Source organism: Cynoglossus semilaevis, chromosome 16 (genome assembly GCF_000523025.1).
Source record: "Cynoglossus semilaevis isolate Cse_v1.0 chromosome 16, Cse_v1.0, whole genome shotgun sequence".
NCBI classification, from domain to species: Eukaryota; Metazoa; Chordata; class Actinopteri; order Pleuronectiformes; family Cynoglossidae; genus Cynoglossus; species Cynoglossus semilaevis.
Window position 1 is genome coordinate 9,956,457 of NC_024322.1, and position 22,431 is coordinate 9,978,887.

A 22,431-nucleotide genomic window follows, 5' to 3' on the forward strand; every position below is an offset into this window, starting at 1 on the left:
CAGCCACAGCATCCGATACAGCCGCAAGACTCTTTTCGTCCTGACGAAGGACTACGTCAAGACGGGGGTTTTCAAGCTGGCCATTTATCTGGCACACCAGCGACTGCTGGATGAAAATGTGGACGTGATTGTTCTGCTGATGCTGGAACCTGTCCTGCAGCACTCTCACTTCCTCCGGCTGAGGAGGAGACTCTATGAGAAGAGTGTTATAGAGTGGCCAAAGACAGCAGCTGCACAGCCCTGGTTCTGGCAAAACCTGAGGAATGTGGTCCGAGTGGATAATCGCTTCGTGTGCAACAAAACATATTCAAAATACTTTAGCAGCAGGTGAGGCTGGGGACTTAGTGACAGCTGTCTGGGAGTATTTCTTTTAGGGTTTCTTTTAAACTAGTTACTAGTTAAAAGGTGATATTTATAATAATAATAATAATATAGAATAATAACATGTAAAATTGAACTGCAAAACATAATTAATAACATGAACTGGAAGGTTTTCACAGCAGTTTAAATGTTGTCATGTATGTTAGTAATTGCTGGTTAAATCTCCCTGGTTCATGAATTCAGAATGTTGGTCGAACATTATTGACTTTTTTTTTTTTTTTTAACTATTCAAATCCTGTGACTGGGCCGAAATGTTTTCTCCCAAAAAAGGACTACATTGGGTGATTGCCTATTGGTGGACAAACGTTAGTGCTAGCTGTCAATCAAACGGTGACGAGCCAATGCCTGTGCTACATAAATCGCACATTAACAACTTTAAATTATTACATTTAATTTTAAATTTTAACTTAGCGGTTTTTAGTTTTGGAGATTATGTGAATTTTGTGGTAATGTTTTGTAGAAGTGTTCAGTGGAGTTTCGATGCAAACGGTGTTTTTTTATGACAACACTTGGGGGCAGTATCCCTGCAGTAAGACAACGTGTGAAGGAAGTGAATAGGTCCGTTTCCTGTTTGAAATGACTGGACAATGATGATGATGATTATTACGGGAAAGTGTACTCTTAATACAATAACAGTTACATTCTTTTATTTCCAATCTACGAATTTTTTTTAACCTTTTTCTTCCATTTGTATTATTATTCTGTTGTTAAAAAATTGATTAAAATTTACTTTTATCTTCGAACAAACATTTCCTAATTAATACATTTATGTATATAAATTGTTATTGCATATAGTAATATTGTATTTATCATTACAATATCCATTCTTTGTGCTGTCGTTCTTCTGTTATTACTTAATATGTCCACAAGATGTCAATAACAATTCGTTTTCTTGAAATTAGGGCAACGGCACTGAATTGTTCTTGTCGGTCTTCTTTTTGTCGTGTGAAAAAGGTGAAGGAAAGTCAACAGAAGGATTTCGGTCACACGATCTGATGTAGATTATTTCTAAATTACCCTAATCTGATACAATTTAGCAAAGTAAAATATTTCACTTTTCATTTCAATGCTGTTATATATAAAATAATAAAATAAAATAACCGTTGTATTTTGCACTAGGGATGTGTTTTGTTTTGGTGGTACGTGTTGTTATGCTTTTATGATATTTGTTTTTACGCGAGCTGGGATTTCAGGAAGTGGGCGTGGCGTCAGACGGATCATTTGCATATGGTGAGGTATTTATTGAGGGAGCGGCGTAGCGAGCATCACTCAGCTGCAGCAACACAGCCTTTGTACCGTCACATCGCTGATCCGAACGCCGGTGAGTGAATATGCTTTTCTGGTTTTCCATATTTGGCTTAAATCATGTTGTATAGTGCACGCTGTGCTGCTGAGAGAAAAAAAACGAGATTTGCTGCATGGTGACGAAGTAGATGGTTTTAAAAAAGGCACAGGTCCAACCTATTCAGAACCACGTATTTGCATGACACACAGTTAGTTTTGCGTGATGCATGGTGGTACCACACAGTCCAATAGACATGCATAGTTTTTAAATGCACTGCGCACGTCCCATCTACAATCTCGGGCTGATTGTCGGCGGAAGCGTGGGGCAGATCGTGAGCTGAAGCTAAGGTAGTTTGACAAAAGGGCGGTGGTCCTTCACAGTGCAGCACATGGGCTACATCAGACAAAAGCCATGCGTGAAGGCTGGCTTCTTACGATTGTCTAATCAAGCTTCCTCAAAGTTTTGCTAAATGTTCAAGGAATTAAAGGTTTTTGTTTTTTTGTTTTTTTCCCTCTCCTTCCATAGAGCCTTTGTAATTATGGGTGACAAAGTGGACCTCACGGAAGTCGCTGGTTTTGACAAGACCAAGCTGAAGAAGACTGAAACACAGGAGAAAAACACACTGCCCACCAAAGAGAGTAAGAACCACTCAACTCTAACACCCTTTAAAAAAACAATAATTACACAAACCTTAATCTAACGCTAGTTCTTTCAAAAAACAATAATTGCACAAACCTTAATCTAACGCTAGTTCTTCTCTTCTCACAGTCATCGAGCAGGAGAAGACGGCCTGAAGCCCCCCTCCACCCGTGTGCCATGCACTCCACTTCTCCAGCCCCTCCCTGCATCCCCTTCTTTTGGAACCTTCCAGCAAAGTGTTTTGAGATGGCAGTTCTGAAGTTGTGACTGTACAAATGCACATCACTCACTTGGCAAGATGTCCTCCGTACAAGGAGGAAGTGTGGTCTCCATGTCTGCACCAGTTCCTGGTTAAGTTTCCTCTGCTTTGGGTGACAGTTTTGCGTGTCTAAAGTAAACAGGACAAGCTACAAATGTTACCTGTAGCTCTACTCCTATTCACCACCTGTTTATACTCACAAATCAGTTTCTTTTGTAAAGAACTTAAACTGGAGTGCACAAGTTTAAATATGCAAAATAAAATGTAACTTGACATGAGGCTCTGGGTGATTATTACACTGTATGAATGGTTGACTGGAAACTACAGGTTTAGTAGCCAAAAAAGTAAAAACTAAAAACTTTACCTGTTCAATTTGACTGGACCTGTAGCTGCAGCTGGGCCATGTTCTGCCACAAATTGTGCACTTCTAGCACCAACACTTTAGCCTCATGCTACAAATGCCTTAATTAAAAGCAACTGGTTATTAGATGACATTAGATGACATTCTTACTTTTTTTTTTTCATTTATCTTTAAGGAGAATCAACATAAATTATAACAGCATTAGAGGAAAACCCTTGCTCCCTTGTATTGTGTTGACAAAAAAAACACGATACCTGCTCTTGAACATACACCTTTTATTCCTCTTCCATATAGGAAATTGCATAACTCCTGTTCACACCTTCTGATCAGCACTGGCTAGTTTAGTCAGACCTTGAAATGATAACATTTAGAAACTCTGAAAAGCCATAATGGTGAAATGACAAAGAACCTCTGTGTCTAAAGAAACCAGACCCTGGTTTTCACAAGCATTCACATAGGTGCTTCAGGCTATGGTGCAGTGTGAACAGAGTGCACGTTGTGTTATTTTGCTGTTGGGAGTGAGTTATGTAGTGAAATTACCATCAGTATTAAAGACTGTGTTAGCACCATCTCCTGATGCAACTGCCTCGGAGTAAGGGGGCTGGGAGGGGGCTTTGTTCTGTTGCACAGAGCAGACAGCTGTACCTCATGAAAAAGGGGGAGGAGAAAGGGAGATTATGTAACTGCAATGTGTCTGTACAGTAGAACGATACAGCTGTGCTGTAACAACAGGCCGCTGTAAGGGACTGGAACAATTTCACATTCATTCTCTGTCTCACGAGGCTACACTCTAGTGTGGTCCTTTTACCAGACGGAGGAGAGAGGACCCTCCTCACCCCCACCCACTGGAGCTCCACTCATTAACACAATCATTTATGCAATGTGCGACTACAAATGACATCAACTGCTGTTGCTTTTAATTGTTATGTGTCTAAGAATGCCCGTCAGTGGCAACAAATAAGCAGGTGTAAGAACACGGCTCTAAGCTAAAGCAGGTTTCTTAGGAGTATAACCGGCGCCATGAAGGCCTTAAGAAGTCAAACGTGAACCAATCAGTGTTTTTTTTACTGGTACAGTTTTTTTAAGAAAAGCAGCTCCAAACCATTACAGAGCCTCCTTATTGCTCCACTAAAGGCTCCAACCATAATTAATGGAATAGAAGCACATCGTCTTTAAATAGTTTCGGGCTGCGACAATTTGTGAACAACACTATACATCTTTATTAAACAATTTTTTTGTAAAGTTATTTATGATTCTTTCCTTTTCTGTAGCTAAGTTATTTTCAGGTTCACGGAGGGCAAAAGACAATCCCAGTAGTCATCAGGTGAGGTTTGTTTAGCAAACAATTACACAACAAACAATGTTTCACACGTATAACTAAATCTAATTAATCTCATCCTGTATGTTTTCAAATCATGGGAGGAAATAGAGAAGTAGTTTCAAACTAGTTTGGAGATGAAAACTCCATTCAGAAAGACCAAGTATCAAACAAACCACTAATGTTCTTGTGCCACGAGACACATGCTAACCATGCTAGTGATGCTAATTTAGACTTTTCTGTTCACAAGTTGTACGAAAATAAAGCCATGACATGTTGTTTGTCAATTTTCATGTGTTAGGATTTTATTAAAAAGTCTTCAATGATGGTTTTATCAGTAGTTTGTAATATGCGTAAATGTATCATATCGTTAATTAGACTGGCTAATCCCAATGAAAAGGGTATAATCGTGTGTCACGTGTAAACAAAACCGGTCACATATCACCAATTATAATAATCACAATGTGAGAAATTGTCCAAAATCACTGTTTAAAACCAGACAAACGCACCTTAGGTATTATTTAAGAAGTAACAGAACATGTCAACGGTGAGGCTCATCTCTGGCTTCCACCCTGTTTCCTCCTCCTATTCAATCTAAAACCTGAGCAACCAGTCCACCCTTCACAGACTCTGTTTCCATGGCAGCAGACAGAAGATTTCAGGTTTTCACACATCAGACACTGCTGTGTTGAAGAACACATGTAATTCATGCAATTATTGTCAGTGTATCATGTTGTTCAAACAAAAGCACAAAAAAATGAATGAAAAAAAAAACCTAATCTATTTTTCTTGATTTCATTTGGCGTCTTTTGTGTTTTGTTACCTACAGCTTCTGTCAGGTGTCACTGGGGAAACGCTAATATTCAAATAAAGGGTTAAAAGTTAACCCTCCTGGGAATAACCTCAGGGTTATGTGACACTCAAGAAACTGGACACTCCTGTGGAAATTGTTTAAAATGCTGTTGTTCACACTGTGCAGCCAAACATAATACTTGACATTTTTACTCAACAAAACAACTATTGTGTGAATACGAGAGGGAGTCAACAACAGGGCCGCCTGCACTGCTAATGGTCTAGGTATGGTCGACAGCGGAACCTTTAACCTGTGCTGGGCTCCAGTGTGAATGTATCAGAGCGCTGATGTAATCTGGTTTCAAAATGTTGAGGTCTAACCAGAATTCAATGCAAACATGGGTAAAAACCGCTTTTTAACTTTTTAACTTAATAAATCTAACTTCTGGAGAGTGACAGGTTTTGCAGCATAATGCTGAGAACCTCATGCAGCCAAGAGCACGAACTAGTTCCCTGTTAAAGTAGCCATCTGTTTACAGTTCGGTCAGAGTTGAAGTATTCTAATCTTGTGCAACTGCAATTATGATAGTTCTCTATGAAACATGCTGTGTGGTTGGTCGAATGCATATTGTTGTTTGTTATCAGACACAGACAGACACAGAAGTACAGCTCAACTAAAGATGACGAACTAACTTTATTTAAAGCTGCTTTTTAAACACACGAGACTTAATAGAACAAACCCGATACACACTTAACCAATCCGTACCAATCGTACCACCAGATGAATTTTGTTCGGTGAAACACTTTGTCATTAGCTGAGTCTATTTTGGCATCATATGGTGGTGGATTTACAGTTCTGAAAGCAGCAGCTTGTTGGGAGTATATGTCAAAACACAGAAGTTTCATTGATGTGTAAGAGGATGTGGTTAAAGTGGCGCCCTGGTTCAGAGCATGAGCAAAAAGTCAGAGTGGCTGCGCCGTTAAACCTGCAGTGAAAATGTGCTTTTAAAAAAGAAAGCAAAATTGTTCTTCGCATAAATATTTATCGTCCTTGTTGATTTTGTGTGGGAATTGTTTTTTTAAAAATGTCTGTATATCTGTATATTTAGACTGTCAAATGATGCAAAGGTTTATGCTGATTTAATTCACGATTAATCACGATTAATTGTGGTTAATCACAAATTCAAGAAAAATACCAACTCAAATAAGTATGAGAGCCCTATTTTTTTAACCTCAATCTGGTGTGCACATTGTGACATCATCAGGAGGTCAAAGTGCATGCAAAGAGTTTGACATTTGCAACTTTTATGATCACCAATATAAAGTGGCTAAACGGTCAGCATCAGTGGCCGATGAGGAACATAAGCCAGGTTTCCAGTGAACAGGATGTTGTGACCTGGCTTTATCATACATACGCAGCAGAGCAAGATGAAGTGAGCTCTAAAAACAGGAACAGCAAACCAGGTGGATGAAACACATGATTTAAACTGCCTGAGGAATGTACTCGCCTGCCTGTACTGCTACAGTCATATTACTCTACATGTGTTCACTTTGGCTGTGTGAATGTGCAGTAGAAAACATCATGGAAATGTGCTTGTCTGCAAAAAGTAATGCAATTGTGCAGAAGAAGAGAAAAAAAACAATTACTACTGCTATTTTTTCTCTGACTTCAGGTATTCAGAAGGTATATGCAAATATGCATCAGGTAAAACTTGTCTGTTGAGATTTGCAGCCTATAGGGAGGGAGACAAAAGCACATAGTCTCCAGGTCCTTTTTGGCTCTCTCTGGGTTTTTTTTTTTTTTTAGTTATCTTTTCTGTGAACTCCAAAACACAGTACATATTATTTTGGGGATTTCTTTAGCTGCCAACAAACTCAGCATAAAGGAGCATGACATGTCTTGTCCTGTTAGGTATGTCGTTTACATGCACTGCACTGAGGCGGGGTGGAGTTCCTTCTTAGATGCATAGTTATGTAATTATAGCCAGCAGGGTAAAGAAGCATTAAGAACACACCTTGACTTGTTTCTTTTCTTTGAGTCTGGCGTCAAAAACGGCCAATCACTAAAGGAGATGTTTTCATACAAAAGAAGAAAGTGTGAAAATGAGAATTAGTTATTTCTAAGTATTTAAAAGTATGACTGTCCCTTTAGAAACAACTGTGCAGAGAGCATTTAAAAAAAAAACCATGTGTGAAATGAGGGTTGATAAAAGAGGATGGACAGAAATACATATATGAAGATATAGCTGAGCAGCAGGAAGTGCAAAGAGGAAGTGTGACACGACACGCCAACATGAGACACTGGAGTCGAAACAAATGTCAAATGTTTCATAACGTGTAGGACGAGGACGCACTGCAGACTTGTAAAGTGTAATGGTGGATGGTGACTATACAATATTAAGCAATAATCCTCTACTGATTTTTAAAGGTGTGTGTGTAGTGTTGTATGAACTGTGTTTATAGTTGGGCTTTAATGGCCAAATATGTTTGTACATCTGTTTTGGCATAAAAAATATTTTGAATTTACTTTTTAATAAATTGTTGCAAAAATAACAGATATTTACTCCTTACACCACACATACTGTATCTACTACATGTACTACATACTGTAGGTCAGTACATGGTACAGGAGTAAACAAAGCAACAAATTTGTTCAGTTTCATCACATTAACCTGTGGTTCCCAAACCCTGGTCCGAGGTCCCTGGTGCCGTTTGTGGGTCATTCGGTACCGGGCCACAGTAAAATAATTTTACTAAACTTAATTAACTTCAGATTTGAATACTAACAGAATTAAGCCTACTTTTTTTTTTTACGTAAAAAATGTACAGATTCTTAACATTTCTTTTAACGACCCTTCTAAGATCGATACTGGATGACCAGTCCTTGGTACAATAAAGGGGCCGCTGATGTAAATGGCATTTTCTATATGTAAAGGAAATGGCTGAACAAGTCAAAAAAGAAATCTCTGACTAGACAAAAGTCCATTAATTAAAAATCTGCCGGCAACACATCAACTCCAAAGACGGCCATTTTTCTCCACAGCAGTCGGCAATAATAATGAATAATGAACCAAACGTGGAGTGTCCAAAGGCTACATCCAGTCGACCACACCAGTCACACTGACAGGGTGAAGCTCCCTGTGTAATCCTACACATCACCTGAATCCCCCAAGGTTTTTACTCTCTGGTTACTCCACTTAGCAGCACTTAGTCATTGTGTAATCTGCCAGCAGCAGATGTTTAAGGAGAAGCACCTGGACTGAGGAGATCTCCTCCGTACGGAGCAGAGGAGAGGTCGCTCAGGTCACTGGGAGGACAAGGTTATAAAATGACCATAAAGGACCAGAGAGAGCCTGAAAATAGAACCTGAATTCACATTGTTTATGTCTTTAAACAGACCTCTGTTGGAGACTACAACATGTCAATGTATTCCACACATACAATAGAGACAAAGTGGCTGAAGGAGCTGTGGTATCAGATTCAGAATAGATCGAGAGGGAAGTAGAGCAGGAGAGAAGAGAGGCTTCTAACCTGTGCAGTAAATGCATCCTGGAGTGCTGGAAAGAAAACTGCACTTAAGGTCCTCTGTCGTGTTCAATCATACTTTTCTATTTCCAACTAACTCTGTTGCAAATGAGTATTTTCAACTGCGAAAGATATAGTTAGTGCCCGAAGGTCTCAGCTACAACCGGAGACATTGCAGACATTGTTCCTATTGTTGAGAAAGAACATGACTATGAAATACATTTGTATCCCTTCTGGGGAAATATGCTAAAAATAGATCTAATGGTATACACACTATAGCTAATGATATATATATTTATATATATACATATACATATACATTGTATGTATATATATATATATATATATATATATATAGTAGGTATTCAGTATGACATACTAAATACTGAATACTCACATAATGTACCATTATGAATAATGGTACATATATGTGTATATATAATGGTATTTTAAGCTGAGTATTTCAAAATACTCAGAGCATTTCATGCCAAAACAGAAGTTTAATTTACTAATTATTATTCTTCTTATTTTTATTATTCTTCTATGTTGGAAAAGCTGATGAAAAGTTCATACATGGAAGGTTATTAGATCAGACCACCTTAATATAAAGTCAAGTGTTAAAGTACTACTGTGTCCTTTAGTTCTATTTTTAAAAAAAAACTACGATGAGTGCTTGTTATTTACTCACTCGGCATGTATCTCATCTTATAAATAAATAAAAAAAAAACTATTCTTAAAATATGGTTGTGAGAACAGCATTGCCCATGGCCTCGTCTCATGAGCCCAGTGTCTGGTCACGTGTCTGTGCAGCATGTTTACAATCAGTCTGTTAGCTAATCTGACGGATCCTCTTTTGCTCTGCAGTGGAGCTCTCTGACGGATGCTCCCGTTAGCATTGCACACATTCAACTAAATATAAAATGTTTCTCAATGTCCATACGACAGGAGAGGAAGTGACAACTCCCTCACTGCAGAGACGCACGCAAAAGTAACGCATCATTATGTTGGTCGGGGAATTCATGACAAAAGCTGTAATTCTAACCATGCAGACTCACACAGAGCTGTCACATTTGACACAGTTTTTGATTGAGCAGTGGCTCACTCGTATCACCGTTGGTGTTCTCTGCTGAGCATATACTGCTCATGTCATGACACCCAGGGCAGGATGTGGTCGTGTACACACATCCGTTCGAAATACTTCATCAACAGCTCGTCTTTCCTTTTATAGTCAAAGTATTGCTCAGTGTACCAGACAGACAGGACTGGGTCAGTGTCACAGGCCACTTCAACTGCACTTTATACATTAACTCAACATTATCTATTCCCTTATTTTTACATCACGTCTGCAAATGTAGTACTAACTGAAGTAAAATGGAAACAAATACAGACATGTCCCAGACTGAGGTGGGACACAAGGAGGACAAAACGTGGTATTTAGCGCCATCTACTCCAATACTGTACACTACAATGACAAAGCCAAAGCTGTTCTCATGCTGAGGATAAAACACTCAGGAAACTGCAATGTGAACTTATCAACCAATCAGCAGCCACATTCTCTGAATACACTCATTCAGGATGGACTGCCTTTTCCAGTAGCTGAAAACTGATATCCAGACACGTTTGACCCCAGCTGCCAGAAAAGGTGACAAAGCACCGAGTAAATCACAGCCGCTGGTGAATTTTCACCAACACGCAGCTGAAATCTCTGACCTCAGATGTCAGCAGAGCACATCAAAGCACGTCGTGGATCACGTTCCACTACCAGAAAAACGGTTTAACATGAGATGATTACAGACAGAGGATGTAAGAACACTACGGTACCTTTTGTCTACAACTTCGACGACTTGATACTTACAAACGGTGAACAATGTCACCACCTAGTGGGTAGAAATGTTACCGAAAAAGTAATTAGTTGAAAAATTATGCAGTATGATGGGTACACCCAATAAAATGTTTTGTCCTCAATGTTATTATTGCTATCATCATCATCATCATCACATATAAAAAATAATAATAATGATTATTATTATTTTTATATTGTTAATAATAATGCTGTGATTTAAAAAATATTTTATGGAATATAAATGATTTAATTCATTTATGTTTCCCTTGTTCCTAATAAGTTGTTTTTTTTATTGTTCTGATTATTAATATGCTTTTTCTCAATTTCCCAATTATTTAAATAAACAATGTGTAAATTAGCAGGGAGGGACAATTAAAAACAATTATACCAGAGCACCCTACAATAAAGTCAAACTCAACATTAGCTCAACATTTGTGTAAAACACAAACACATTCAGTATGTGAAGGTAGATTGGCAGTGTCAGACATGTCCCAAGCCAGATGAGGGCGCTGTTGTTGTGACAGTAACGTCTTCATGGCCTTCACACTGCACTTATTTTTGTACTTTCGTTTCCGCTCACAGTCAACACGCAGCTTTAACGTATAGTGACCCGCATGCCTGAGATGTCAGTCACTTTAGAGTTAGGGTTACGGTCGAGGACGAGGACACAGAGAAGAGTGGGGGTCTGGGAGTCTTTGTCAGGCTGTGAGGACAAAGTGAAGTCCGGAGTAGTCTTCATTCAGAACATTCATATTTCACCTTAGAATAATATTTCTGATCAAATCCTGCCAATTCATTTATTTTCTACAGCTAGAACTATTGACAGCTATCTCAGCAGCCACACTGCAAAGGTGGGTTTCACTCTAGAACAAGGGTCTGCAACCTGTGACCTGTGGCCATTTGACCTGAACAGGCATACATTTGAATGTGAGAGCTCAAAGTGCTGATCCTTTTTGCTGTAGAGTAAAGGTTTCTTTTTTAAAATCATGCACTGCTACATTCTTCCCCAGACTCTTCTTCTCTGCTTCCTAGGCTATTTATTTTCAAAACATCGAGCAATAAAACTGATATGTCGAATACATTTTTTACTCTGTTTAGAAGTTTTCATACAAATGCCAAAGCTACTAGGATAAGTCTTAGCCTCAAGGAGACTGACGGTCGATCCAATGCCATAAAATCAAATGAGACACATCCAATATTTACCAACATTTATGCTTCCTGACCAGAACATTCATGTAAACCAATGTCTTAAATTCCCACAGAAAAGATTTCTCATCTATGCCTGAGTGTGAAAAAGGAACTGGACCAGATGTTTGAACCACTTCGGAAAGTGCAAAGACTCATTAAAGCTTTTTTCTTTTCTTTTTTTCTTTTTTACGACTGAAGAAAAAAACAGCATGTGCGAGTGAGGAGCCGAGCTCTGTGAGGAAGACATCAAAGAGCACCTCTGAGTTAATGACAGACCTGCGCATCACACAGTTCAACAATGAGGTGAAGCAGCAAATAATCAGAGAACTACAAACAACAAGGAGTTTGTAATTTGACCAAACTGCACCTGTGTGAACGTTCGCTTTATTTCAGATGATGCAGAAAACCTGATGAACATGTCACACTCCGTTTGACATTTATGTGTTGTTTTTCCCTGCTGTTGATTCATAGGAAGTTCCACATGGTCCAGTGTTGGGTTTCAGTGAGGAGAGTAGCACCCCTAAAACATAATCCCCACCCCCTCTGCACAAACACACTCCTACCTCCAAAAGTCACAACCTATCCCTCACAGTGCAGTGTCATTTAACAGAGTGTCAACCCACCTCTGGAATTTATACCTAGGAAGAAGTGGGAAGACTATGGGACACAGTGTGAGGCTGCAGCATCGACGACACTGAGCCAGGAGCCGTCGCCTTCCACCACAACAGGAGACCAGAAGCCGTGGAAGTACATGAAATAGGAGGTGCTTTGTTTTTTAAGACTCCACTGAGACCTGCTGCTTCCTAAGCACTTCATTCAGCTCCANAAGGCAGAAACAGTCAGAGCTCACACAGGGAACAAAAGTCAGCCTCGTGGGAAACAAAGCACTCGGCCTGCTCACGGTCACAGACATGCAGCCGTTTGTCTTAATCAGCGGCGTTTTCCTGCTCATCTGCATCTCCTCTGGAGGAGCGGACGCCCAGAGGTAAGTCAGGGAATCGCGCATGACGGGACGACAGATGGAGATGAAGTTTGCATGCAATGTTTCTGGTCAAAAAGTCTGCTGCGCGTGTCATCTGTATTCATTATTTATTCATATATTCTAACCATTATTTAAGGCAGGACATATTAGGAACTACTTTTTATTTAACTGTTGTTCGGCAGAAGGCAGGTCCTTTGGAAGGGGAGTTGGAAAAATGGTTTGAAAATTTTAAACTAAAGACAAACAAACTACATTTAGTAAACCTAGAGATAATATATACACCCTAAAATACACAAACCCAAGTGAGTGATTACATAAAGGTCATACCACCTTAAAAGACACCACTGACCAGGACATAACAGTTACCAATATTATGTAAAAATATCAATACAAATGTACTACAATCAACAATGTTCCACTGTAGAACTGACTAAATGCAATATGACCCACTATTCAAGGATTCAAGGATTTGTTGTGAAATATGAAATGGTACAAAATTATGATTCAAGGACAGGGAGATATTAACTAGTACGCGTGAATGGATGACAGACTGAAGCCAAAACACAAATAAAACAATAGCTAATGTAAACTAAACTAAAAGAGAAAAAAAAAATCAATAGAACAACTGGTAAACATGGATGTGATGTATAAGAAACTGTCCAGGTCGTCTATAAAAATCATCGACCGAGGTTAAAAATAACGATCACTTTCCCTGTCATTTCACATCAGATCTTTGCCTTAAATCATTAGAGCAGAACAGTGTTGTTCTGCAGGTATGCCCACACCGCTGCCACTGCCAAGAGCAAACTATGAGAACTATGACGGCGTGTCAGCTAAATGGGGCGCAGCAACTGCTAATAACCGAAGAGCACCTGTCACACTTAAAGAGACCCTCTTCCGCAAGCTATTCTGGTGGATTTCTACCAGGTCTCAGATTCCTCCAGCCCCCCTGGAGCCCAGGCTGCTTTTAGGATGGATGCTACTGCGATACCCTAACATCTGGCACGGGGTGGAAAAATATTGATGCTTTTGAAAGGCTTGAAATTGCAGTTGGAAGTGTGACTCTGACACACGTGTGTTTTTTAACTGTGCCAATGTCTAATGATATAATATAACATATGCATATTTGACTGTACAGTAGAGGGCGCAGTGACATCTTTATACAGTACAGAAGGTTATTTTGAGTGTAATGCTGCCTCAATTACCCCTCAGCTAGGCTATCTTTACACATTCACATTGGACCTCAACAATTACTGCCATCAGAATCAGGACCAGAATCGGAATCAGTGATTCCTGCCAAGTACATTTATAAACACAAGGAATTTGACAAATGTTGGGCTATGACAGATTAAAATAAAATGAAATCAGTATAAAATTAAATAGATACAAATAATTCCTTGATAATATGAGCTAACAAGTGCTTCATTATGGGCTGGATGATTTTCTTTTTAAATATAAGGAGCAGGGCAGGGCTGGGACGCTGTTCACAATACTGACAGGAGAGGGGAAGAATGTGTGATTGGTAAGCAGAAAAGAAAAAGTCAAGAAGTAGGTATTTAAGTGCAAATACAAACACATGTACTTTTCTACTCTTTAAAGTCCTCTTTAACTAGGGTGGAAAATTAAAAATTAGCGGTAAAATAAATGAAGGCTAGCAGGCCGAGATTGAGAAAGGTTGAAGGAAAATGAAATCATGAAAAGAAGACATCTTCACATTTCATTCTGATAGCTGAGCTAAAGTACAATCTCCATATAGAATACAGCGGTTATTTTAAGTGCAACACTGCTCTGCTAAGCACCAAGTGAGACACAACTTTACAGCTTCATATTTGATTCCCGTAACCAGAGTCAGATGAGACAAGACTCCAGCAATTATGGTCAAAGTGCGGCCCAGTTTGTCTGTTGCCCTGTCTCAGAGACATGTCCTCCTTCTTTCTGGCATGATGTTAGAAAACATATTTATGCCAAAGAAGAGTGCTTTTCAGGAGTTGTAAAAAAAAAGTGCTGCTGAGAACATGGAATTACCAATCTCACCTCCTTGTTCTCCTCCTGTTCCTCCTCCTCCTCTGTTCTTCTACAAAGGCAGTATCGACAAGTCCTTACTGGAAACCAACCAGGTGTTTGTCGCTACGGCAGGAGGCTGGAGTGCTGCTATGGCTGGAAGAAAAACAGTAAAGGACAGTGTGAGGGTAAGGGCCTGAATGGAAATGACATTGTTATCAGACATTTTGCATTTTGACGAAAATGTATTTGAACGTAGCGCAGTGAGGTATTTTCCATCAGTCGGGATTGAAAAACCGCTCCTGCACAACAGAATGTGTGGTTTGACTGCAGTCCATCCTCCTCAAAACCACTGATATTTCTGGGGGTAATTTCTTCATATTAAATGTTTTTACCAGCTCAGTGCGACCACGGCTGCAAGCACGGAGAGTGTGTTGGCCCCAACAAATGCAAGTGCTTCCCCGGATACACCGGAAAAACGTGCAGTCAAGGTGAGTCATCCAGGTCAGTGGAGAGGGTCTGGAAAATACGGGTCAATCCCAGCACAGCCAGATCTGATTTCCAGCCTAAAATCCACCACAATCGCTTCTTTCATTTTTCAAATCCAATGTTTTGAAAAAAGATGTGACTGCAACTCTTGGCGTCTAGATTTGAACGAGTGTGGCCTGAAACCTCGACCCTGTGAGCATCGCTGCATGAACACGTATGGAAGTTACAAATGTTACTGTCTGAACGGTTACACCTTGATGTCGGACGGCTCCTGTGCCGGTGAGGGTCTCCCTGAAATCATGTAAAACAATGCGTCTGCTCACATTGTGTTAACTTCCTCTTTGTGCAAATACGTGCAGATTCCAGGACGTGTTCTGTCGCTCACTGTCAGTACGGATGTGAGGAAGTTCAGGGCGAGATCCGATGCCTGTGCCCATCTTCAGGGCTGCAGCTGGGCCAAGATCAGAGGACGTGTGTTGGTGAGCCAGAACATGGAGTTCTTTACTGCATTATTTAATATCTCCCATGACAAACCTGTGCAGATCATTACCAATAAATATAATTATTTGATTACAATCAATTTTATTTTGCTGCCATCAAACATTAGTTCCACAGTCACGCCACAGTCAAACTGTGTTCCAATCATCTTGTTTGCACTCCACCAGAACCAAGTGGACTTAATAATAACAAAAGGAAGTCTTTAAATGGTTTAGAGAACCGTATTCTTTCATTACTGCTGTCGATCCAACAAAGTCAAGAAACAGATGTGAGGCACAATCGTTCCAACATGTACATTTTTGCAGACACGTTGCGCTGTAACGTAGCAGACACGAAAAAGACCGCCATGAGACGTGAGACTAACATCAATGTCTGTCCACAGCAGCAGTTTTAACGTCCACACTGACCTTCTCTGATGAATTTAATAAACAGACGTCCAACAGATCCAGATCTGTTTTGAATATTTAAACTGTGAGAAACACAAAGAATTAAAAAAAAACACTGTGTTTTGGGAGAAGCTTCCTCAAGGCCTGACAGATGAAAGAGACGGCCGTTACATTGAATTAAAGGAAGCACATGATTGGCTACAGCCCAGCAGAAACAATAGTCGGCAGAAGGTGTCAAGGACTAATGCTAGTGGAAATAAACCAACGAAAATAAACACTTGTCATGTCAAAGTCTTCAACTGAAGACAGATGGACATGAATGTGATCATTTTAATATATACTGCATTTTTGTTTTGATTTTCTTTTGTAATGAAGCACCAGCATGTGATGGAGCCCAATATTCGTTTTCCTTTTTAGACATCGATGAATGTGTAACTGGGAAGAACCTGTGTCCGTACAACAGGCAGTGTGTGAACACATTCGGCAGCTACTTCTGCAAGTGCCAGGACGGCTTCGATCTGAAGTACGTTGATGGCAAATACGACTGCGTAGGTAAGGTATACACGCTTCAGGGTGAAGTACTCGTTTGTGATAACTCTGAATCTGAAGTAACAGCAGTTATTTTTTACATCCCAGACAATGACGAGTGTATAGCCGGCACACACAAGTGCAGCCACCACGCCGTGTGTCTGAACACTCAGGGATCCTACAAGTGCAGGTGCAAACCTGGCTTCAGAGGAAACGGCCACGAGTGCTCTGGTGAGAGACGAGAACCATTTCATAAAAAAAAAATGGAATCTTATCTAATCAGTACAGAAACACAGTCTCTGTACCAGTCTGATCAGATAGACACAGGCCGTCCACTGGGCCAGGAGTTTGTTTTTTTATTGTTTTTTTTTTATAGCCACATATTTCATTCGATTCAGACGTCAGAAAACGAAGCGTCTGCCAAGCGTAGCTTCCTCTCTCAGACTTCACTTCCCTTTACAGATGTAAGCAATGGTGTGCACCAGATTAAAAACACACCTGTGTAAATATGACGCTGTCTGGTTGTCAGCCAGCGGCCAGGCAGGGGAAACTAGACTACTCTGTGTACTCTCTGAACCTGGCCCAGATGGAACAGGTGTAACTGATCACAGATCAGTCTGAGTGTCAATGAAGCTGCCTTTATGTTTCTGTAGTCAAGCCATTCTATCAAAGGCCATGGAATGGTGGCAAAGGAAGTGTGGAGGATTTCCTCAACGGTGAGAGTGTGGAATCGCAGAATGGGCTTCCTGCGCTGCACTGCCCTCTAACCTCCTCCTCCTAAAATGCATTTTCTTATTCTGTTTAAACACCAGCCCTAACTTATGCTTTCTAATGGCTGATAATATAATGCTTATGGTTTAATTTATTAGAGCTATTTTCCTCACTTTTTATATTTTGTCTTTGTGCATTATTAGGCATGTATTAATGTTAAAAATTAGGCCCAAATTTTTAGTCCATGCAAAGCTTCTATACACTGATATCAACTGTATATGAAATTCTACTCCTGCATAACACCTTTCAAGCACTGGATGTTAGCTGTGCATCTGCATGTACCAGGATGTTGTTTGAACACGTTCATTACACCGAGCCCGACCTTGAACCAGTAAATACCTGCAATATGGCGATTAACAAGGGCCGCAGCTGCAGAAGTTCACGATAAACAAACAACAAATACGTCTAACACCTGGTAAAACAACATGTTTTCCACGTTTGATTGCAGTACCACCTGTCTAACCTTCACCCTCTACCTTCATGTAGTCATCCCAGACTCCCAACTGAAGCCAGACTCTCTGGGAGGGAAACTGGAAAACGAGGAAATCAAAAACACAATCCCTGAACCAGTTGCAACGATCTCCCCCAAGACCCGCAAGCAGCCCTTTGACTATGACGGAGAGGTCTACATCGGCAGCGAGACGGAGACCGTGCCAGGGGAGGAATTTCCTGAGGAGGAAGAGGAAGAAGAAGAGGAGGAAGAGGAAGACAACCATCTCAACCCGAGGGGAGACGTTTTCAGTTAAGTTTGGCTGCTCTTCAATAAAGTCTGTTCCTATTATACAGGGTGGTCTGTGGAGCATTAGTCCCACACAGACCAACAGTCTGATGGTAGTGTTCTCAGTGATGCAGCATATGAAAACAATTATCCATTTTCCAAGAGGCAGTTGAAATTAGTTTAAATCAAAAGGTCAAGTATAAGCTTTAGTTTCATGTCTCCCAGCAACCTCAAGTTTCTTCTATTCTCATTATGTGGGCATTTTTTCCTGTTGATAAAAAACAGGAAGTAGAGACCCTCTATTTACAGCAGAGGGTGCTACAAATGCAGTAAAGAAATCCTGCTTTATGAACCATAAATGGTTTTACTCAAAGATTCCAAGTAATTGTTCATTACTTTCTGTGGGTTGAATCTAGCCCCTCCACAGTTCACTCTTCTTTGGATTTTACCAGCAGCTGACGTTCTTTTAGTGGCACTACTGCCGCCCACTGTGTCAATGTTCCACTGTTAAAACCAACTGAGAGACAACCACCCTCCTCTGAAAAGACTAGAAAATAGAAAATACAAACAGAGGACAAGATCACCACAAATAAACACACATTTAACAGGCAATCATACATTTGTAAAAAAAAAGTGTTTGTGCTCAGTTTCTAGGGTTAACTTTTATATGATTTAGATGAAGATTTGTTGATGGTGTTGATTTTTGTTGGCGTGCACCTCACTGAAACACCTTATACATGTGGTTAGGATTAGTCTTGATCTTTATGGAGACACAGATAAGAGTCTGTAAAAGAAGCAGCAAGAGTAGACAGGTCCCAAGACATCCATTACCTTCAGGGAGGAATGTTACTTTATCGGTATGTGAGAGCCCAAGGATACAAGTCATCCTCGCCCTACATCCCTCCTGGGAGGAGGGAAAGGAAAGGGAGGGAAGGAGGAGCACAGGGTGGTTTGGAAGCCCCCAAGCCTTTTATTATGTTTTCCCCCAAAACAGCTGTTGTGCAAACAGACTTGACTGCTAGAGAAGGAGTCTGTCATCAGCACTCCGAGACCTCTCCACGGTGCTGGGGTTAAATAACCCCCAGCTGTCACTGCTCTTGACTCTCCAATACTGCTCGTGATGGAGGTTTTCTGTGAGAGCTTTAAAGTGCTGGGGGGCTGAGGAGTGGGAGATGGGGTATCCTGAAGTTGTAGGTCTACCGGAAGACCTGAGTGGCAGCAGAGCAGGTCTGTACTCGTTAGGTAAAAGCCCCCTCCCTGGCTTTTGTTTCATGAGGGAATTTCTATTTTCTTTATTTAATTCTTTACTAACATCCTGAAGGAGTTTCTGGTGTCCTCCCGGTACAGCTGTGTCTACCTACTGATTATATGTTACTGCTTAGAAATGGCACAATGTTTTTACAAGTATAAATGGATTCACGCTGATTAATTCAACCTTTCATTTCTCTCTACAGCAACAGAAGACTTTGAGTCAGTATTTGGTCCAGCCACAGAACTTAAAGAACTACAAATAACACCAGTGCAGGATGGTAACGTGACATATTAAGAGTCACTATTTGTAATAATATTACTTTATTATCTAATGATCTAATGATTTTTTTTTTACCTTGTAGAGTTTATCATGGATTGTAATTTTGACCAGGGGGCATGTGAGTGGGTGCAGGACAAGTCTGATGACATGGACTGGAGTGTGTCCTACCATGACACTGGTACTCAAGTGATTAAAGAAAGCAAATTATAGTGGAGTTTGCTACTTTTGTAAAGATGCATTAAAGCAATAATGGGGTTTTTTCAGGTTTGCAGTACTACATGGCTATGAATGGTCTCCTGGGGGAGAGGAATGACGTGGCCAGAATTAAGTTGCTTCTCAATGACCGGGTCCAGCAGGGAAGCTTCTGCCTCACCTTTGACTACCGCGTGATCGGACACAATGTGGGCAGTCTGAGAGTGCTGCTGGACAACAATGCTTACCCAGTGTGGGAGCAGAGCCGCAGCAGAGACCAAGGATGGCAGACGGAGCTCGTCACTGTGGCCTGGAAAGATGAGGCACCGGAATCAGTGAGTCATTTTATATATGGATTGACTGAAAAAATATTTTATCTTCCCACATAACGATTGCACTATAACAGTATATGCCTTTAGTTGACTACTGTATATAAAGCATCCATTATGTCAATCCTAAACCAAAGCTGGACCCTGATGATCTCAAACATCATCAACTTCTGCTCCACTAAAAAGAGAAAAGTTGTGATTAAACTCCAGCTATTTGATCTTTAGTGGCCCATATTTGACATTCAGAATGTCGGCCACATTTTAAAGAAGTGTCAATGTTGTTTACTTTTTAGAGGCACTTTAGATTTTTAAAGTCACTAAAGTACTGTTATTCTAGAGGCTTTTTTAGTTTTTTAAAGTCACTAAAGTACTGTTATTTTTTAGTGTGTCTTCTTTTAGTAAATGAGAGCGGAAATCTAATAATAATAATAATAATAATAATAAATCTTTCAAAAGTAGAACAGTAGTCCTGTCATGTGGATCACACACAGACTAAACCTGCGGCGGCTCCACTGCATGTCTTTCAGATCTTCTTTGAAGCTCAGCGCGGGGCAGGTATTGGTGGGGAGATAGGTCTGGACAACGTGGTGCTGACTTCAGGGCCCTGTCAGGACGACGTCAACCCTATCTTTTAGGAATCTACGCTGTAGATCAACGACTTCAAATTTTTCACGACATGACACGTGTCAACGATTCCCGTTTCCTGATGTCATTAGTACAGTCTTTCCTGCAATGTGAGGCTTCCCAGCGGCCTTCCACAGTGCCTCGGGACATCGGTCCACATGGTCTGTCACAGGTTATGTTCAACAACTGCATGCGTGTTCTCTCTGCCTCCTCACTGCTACATAAACACATTCATCTCCCGGTGTCTTTTCTGCCCTGGTCTTTGACCTTTTCCATAACTCAGAACTCAGGAACAGGTGGGAGCGCTAACTTTGTTAGTCATGTTCAACAGTATTGTGCTTAGTCTTGGTGTTGTATGCAATAGTCCATGGCTGAATCAAAAATCTCATAACATAAAATGTGAATTCTTAGGGAAATTATTGCCTAGATTCAGTTATTGGTGAGTAACTTTTTTGAAGGCTAGTTAGTTTTAAATATCATGAAAAACACCAGTGTGTAACTGCTGTAAATTTGTGCTTACATATGATATTACTGTATGCGACAATAAAACTTTTTTTTCTAACACTGTGTATAATTTGATTTGCATGTCTGGATAGCCATTATGTAGGGCATTTTACACTAAGAAGCCCAGAAAGATTGAAAAAAAAAAAACTACAAAAGCGAAACTCACCGTAATTTACAGCTATTTCTTTAGCATACAAACAAGCTCAATCATATTATTTATTGACAAATGCATTACTACTTGTTAAAAATAACAAACAAATGAATGCAAAAAACAACTGTAACACATTCAAAAATGTCTGGGACAGTGGTAGAGTAAGACCACCGAGTCTAAACAAATAAGACTGTTTGTATTTATTTCTTAATAAATAATGCAACTGGTAACGGGTTACGGTACTAAAACTCACCAAATTCACCAAAGGCTCTCTCTTTGCAAGAAAGAATGGACTCTAGCTCACCAGCCTGTGCTGAACCTAGCGAAAGATTTGTGTGTCAATTTAAAAACAGTGTGTGTGCTTGAGCTTTAAACCCTTAGGCAGCATTGCAACAGAAACCACAGCACTACCATGATGGACAAGACAGATGGGCTAGTCCAGGAAATCTTTGCAGCGTAACACAGTTCACCGCAGCCTTACAAAATGTCTTCTGTGTCCATTTGACAGGAAGGCCTACAATGCAATTTCAAAAGCATTCAGAACAACTTATTTCAAGGCAACACCATCGATTTCTTTTCCCAGAAAAGCCACATTATACACAAATTGATTATGAGCCTCAAAATCATAAAAATGCAAATGAGACGATAGTCACCAGTGAGAGGTCAGCACACTGCGTGCTTAAATATGTAAAATTAGCACCACGACGTTTAATTTGGCATAGAATCGTTATATTTATTTATTTTTATAAAAGCTAATAAGTCTATAAATATGTTGTAACAGAAACTGAACTTCAACGTTTATTTGTGCACCTCTCCTTTAGACAAATATATCGACGAATGGCAGCTTGTTGGCGCCCTTCTGCGGTCAACCATGGGTAATACAAGTAAGCCCGTGTGTTAATCGAGTAACGCTATTGTTTTCTATATAATACCAGTATAACAAATGGTAAATGAAACAGAAATAAACGTTGAATACTGTATTTAAAGTAAAGAGTGCAGTATAAATTTCATGCAGAAAACTTTGTTCATTTTAAACGTTACTCACCGTTCGCTTGTCGTTTGTGTCGGAGCAGATCACATGATCCGTGAGCTGCTCGGTGTAGCTGTTGTTAGTTTGTTAGCAGTTAGCTGCAACT

The 22,431-nt window shown here is 40.1% G+C and overlaps 2 protein-coding genes across 3 annotated transcripts; both read left to right on the plus strand.

Annotated features, from left to right (window-relative positions):
• Nucleotides 1-1,545: 1,545 nt before the first annotated feature.
• On the plus strand, nt 1,546-2,841 carry tmsb4x (thymosin beta 4 X-linked). Its single transcript, XM_017039956.2, has 3 exons — nt 1,546-1,702; nt 2,192-2,304; nt 2,435-2,841. The coding sequence occupies exons 2-3, from the start codon at nt 2,205-2,207 to the stop codon at nt 2,458-2,460; spliced, it is 126 nt and encodes a 41-aa protein (XP_016895445.1). The 5' UTR covers nt 1,546-1,702; nt 2,192-2,204; the 3' UTR covers nt 2,461-2,841.
• Nucleotides 2,842-12,419: 9,578 nt separating this feature from the next.
• On the plus strand, nt 12,420-21,202 carry egfl6 (EGF-like-domain, multiple 6). 2 transcript variants are annotated; one of them, XM_008328551.3, is made up of 13 exons: nt 12,420-12,576; nt 14,656-14,762; nt 14,973-15,065; nt 15,223-15,342; nt 15,423-15,542; nt 16,365-16,499; nt 16,584-16,706; nt 17,129-17,191; nt 17,733-17,987; nt 19,419-19,493; nt 19,578-19,673; nt 19,760-20,022; nt 20,544-21,202. In XM_008328551.3, the coding sequence occupies exons 1-13, from the start codon at nt 12,503-12,505 to the stop codon at nt 20,649-20,651; spliced, it is 1,632 nt and encodes a 543-aa protein (XP_008326773.1). In that variant the 5' UTR covers nt 12,420-12,502; the 3' UTR covers nt 20,652-21,202. The 2 variants fall into 2 exon arrangements, with proteins under 2 accessions (XP_008326773.1, XP_008326774.1); XM_008328552.3 differs by lacking the exon at nt 17,129-17,191.
• The last annotated feature ends 1,229 nt before the right edge of the window (nt 21,203-22,431 follow it).

Coding starts and splice junctions, on each gene's coding strand:
- tmsb4x (XM_017039956.2), top strand. CDS start 2,205: ATGGGTGACAAAGTGGACCTCACGGAAGTCGCTGGTTTTGACAAGACC. Junction 2,305..2,434: donor CACACTGCCCACCAAAGAGA/GTAAGAACCACT, acceptor CTCTTCTCACAG/TCATCGAGCAGGAGAAGACG.
- egfl6 (XM_008328551.3), top strand. CDS start 12,503: ATGCAGCCGTTTGTCTTAATCAGCGGCGTTTTCCTGCTCATCTGCATC. Junction 14,763..14,972: donor CAGTAAAGGACAGTGTGAGG/GTAAGGGCCTGA, acceptor TGTTTTTACCAG/CTCAGTGCGACCACGGCTGC. Junction 19,494..19,577: donor AATAACACCAGTGCAGGATG/GTAACGTGACAT, acceptor TTTACCTTGTAG/AGTTTATCATGGATTGTAAT.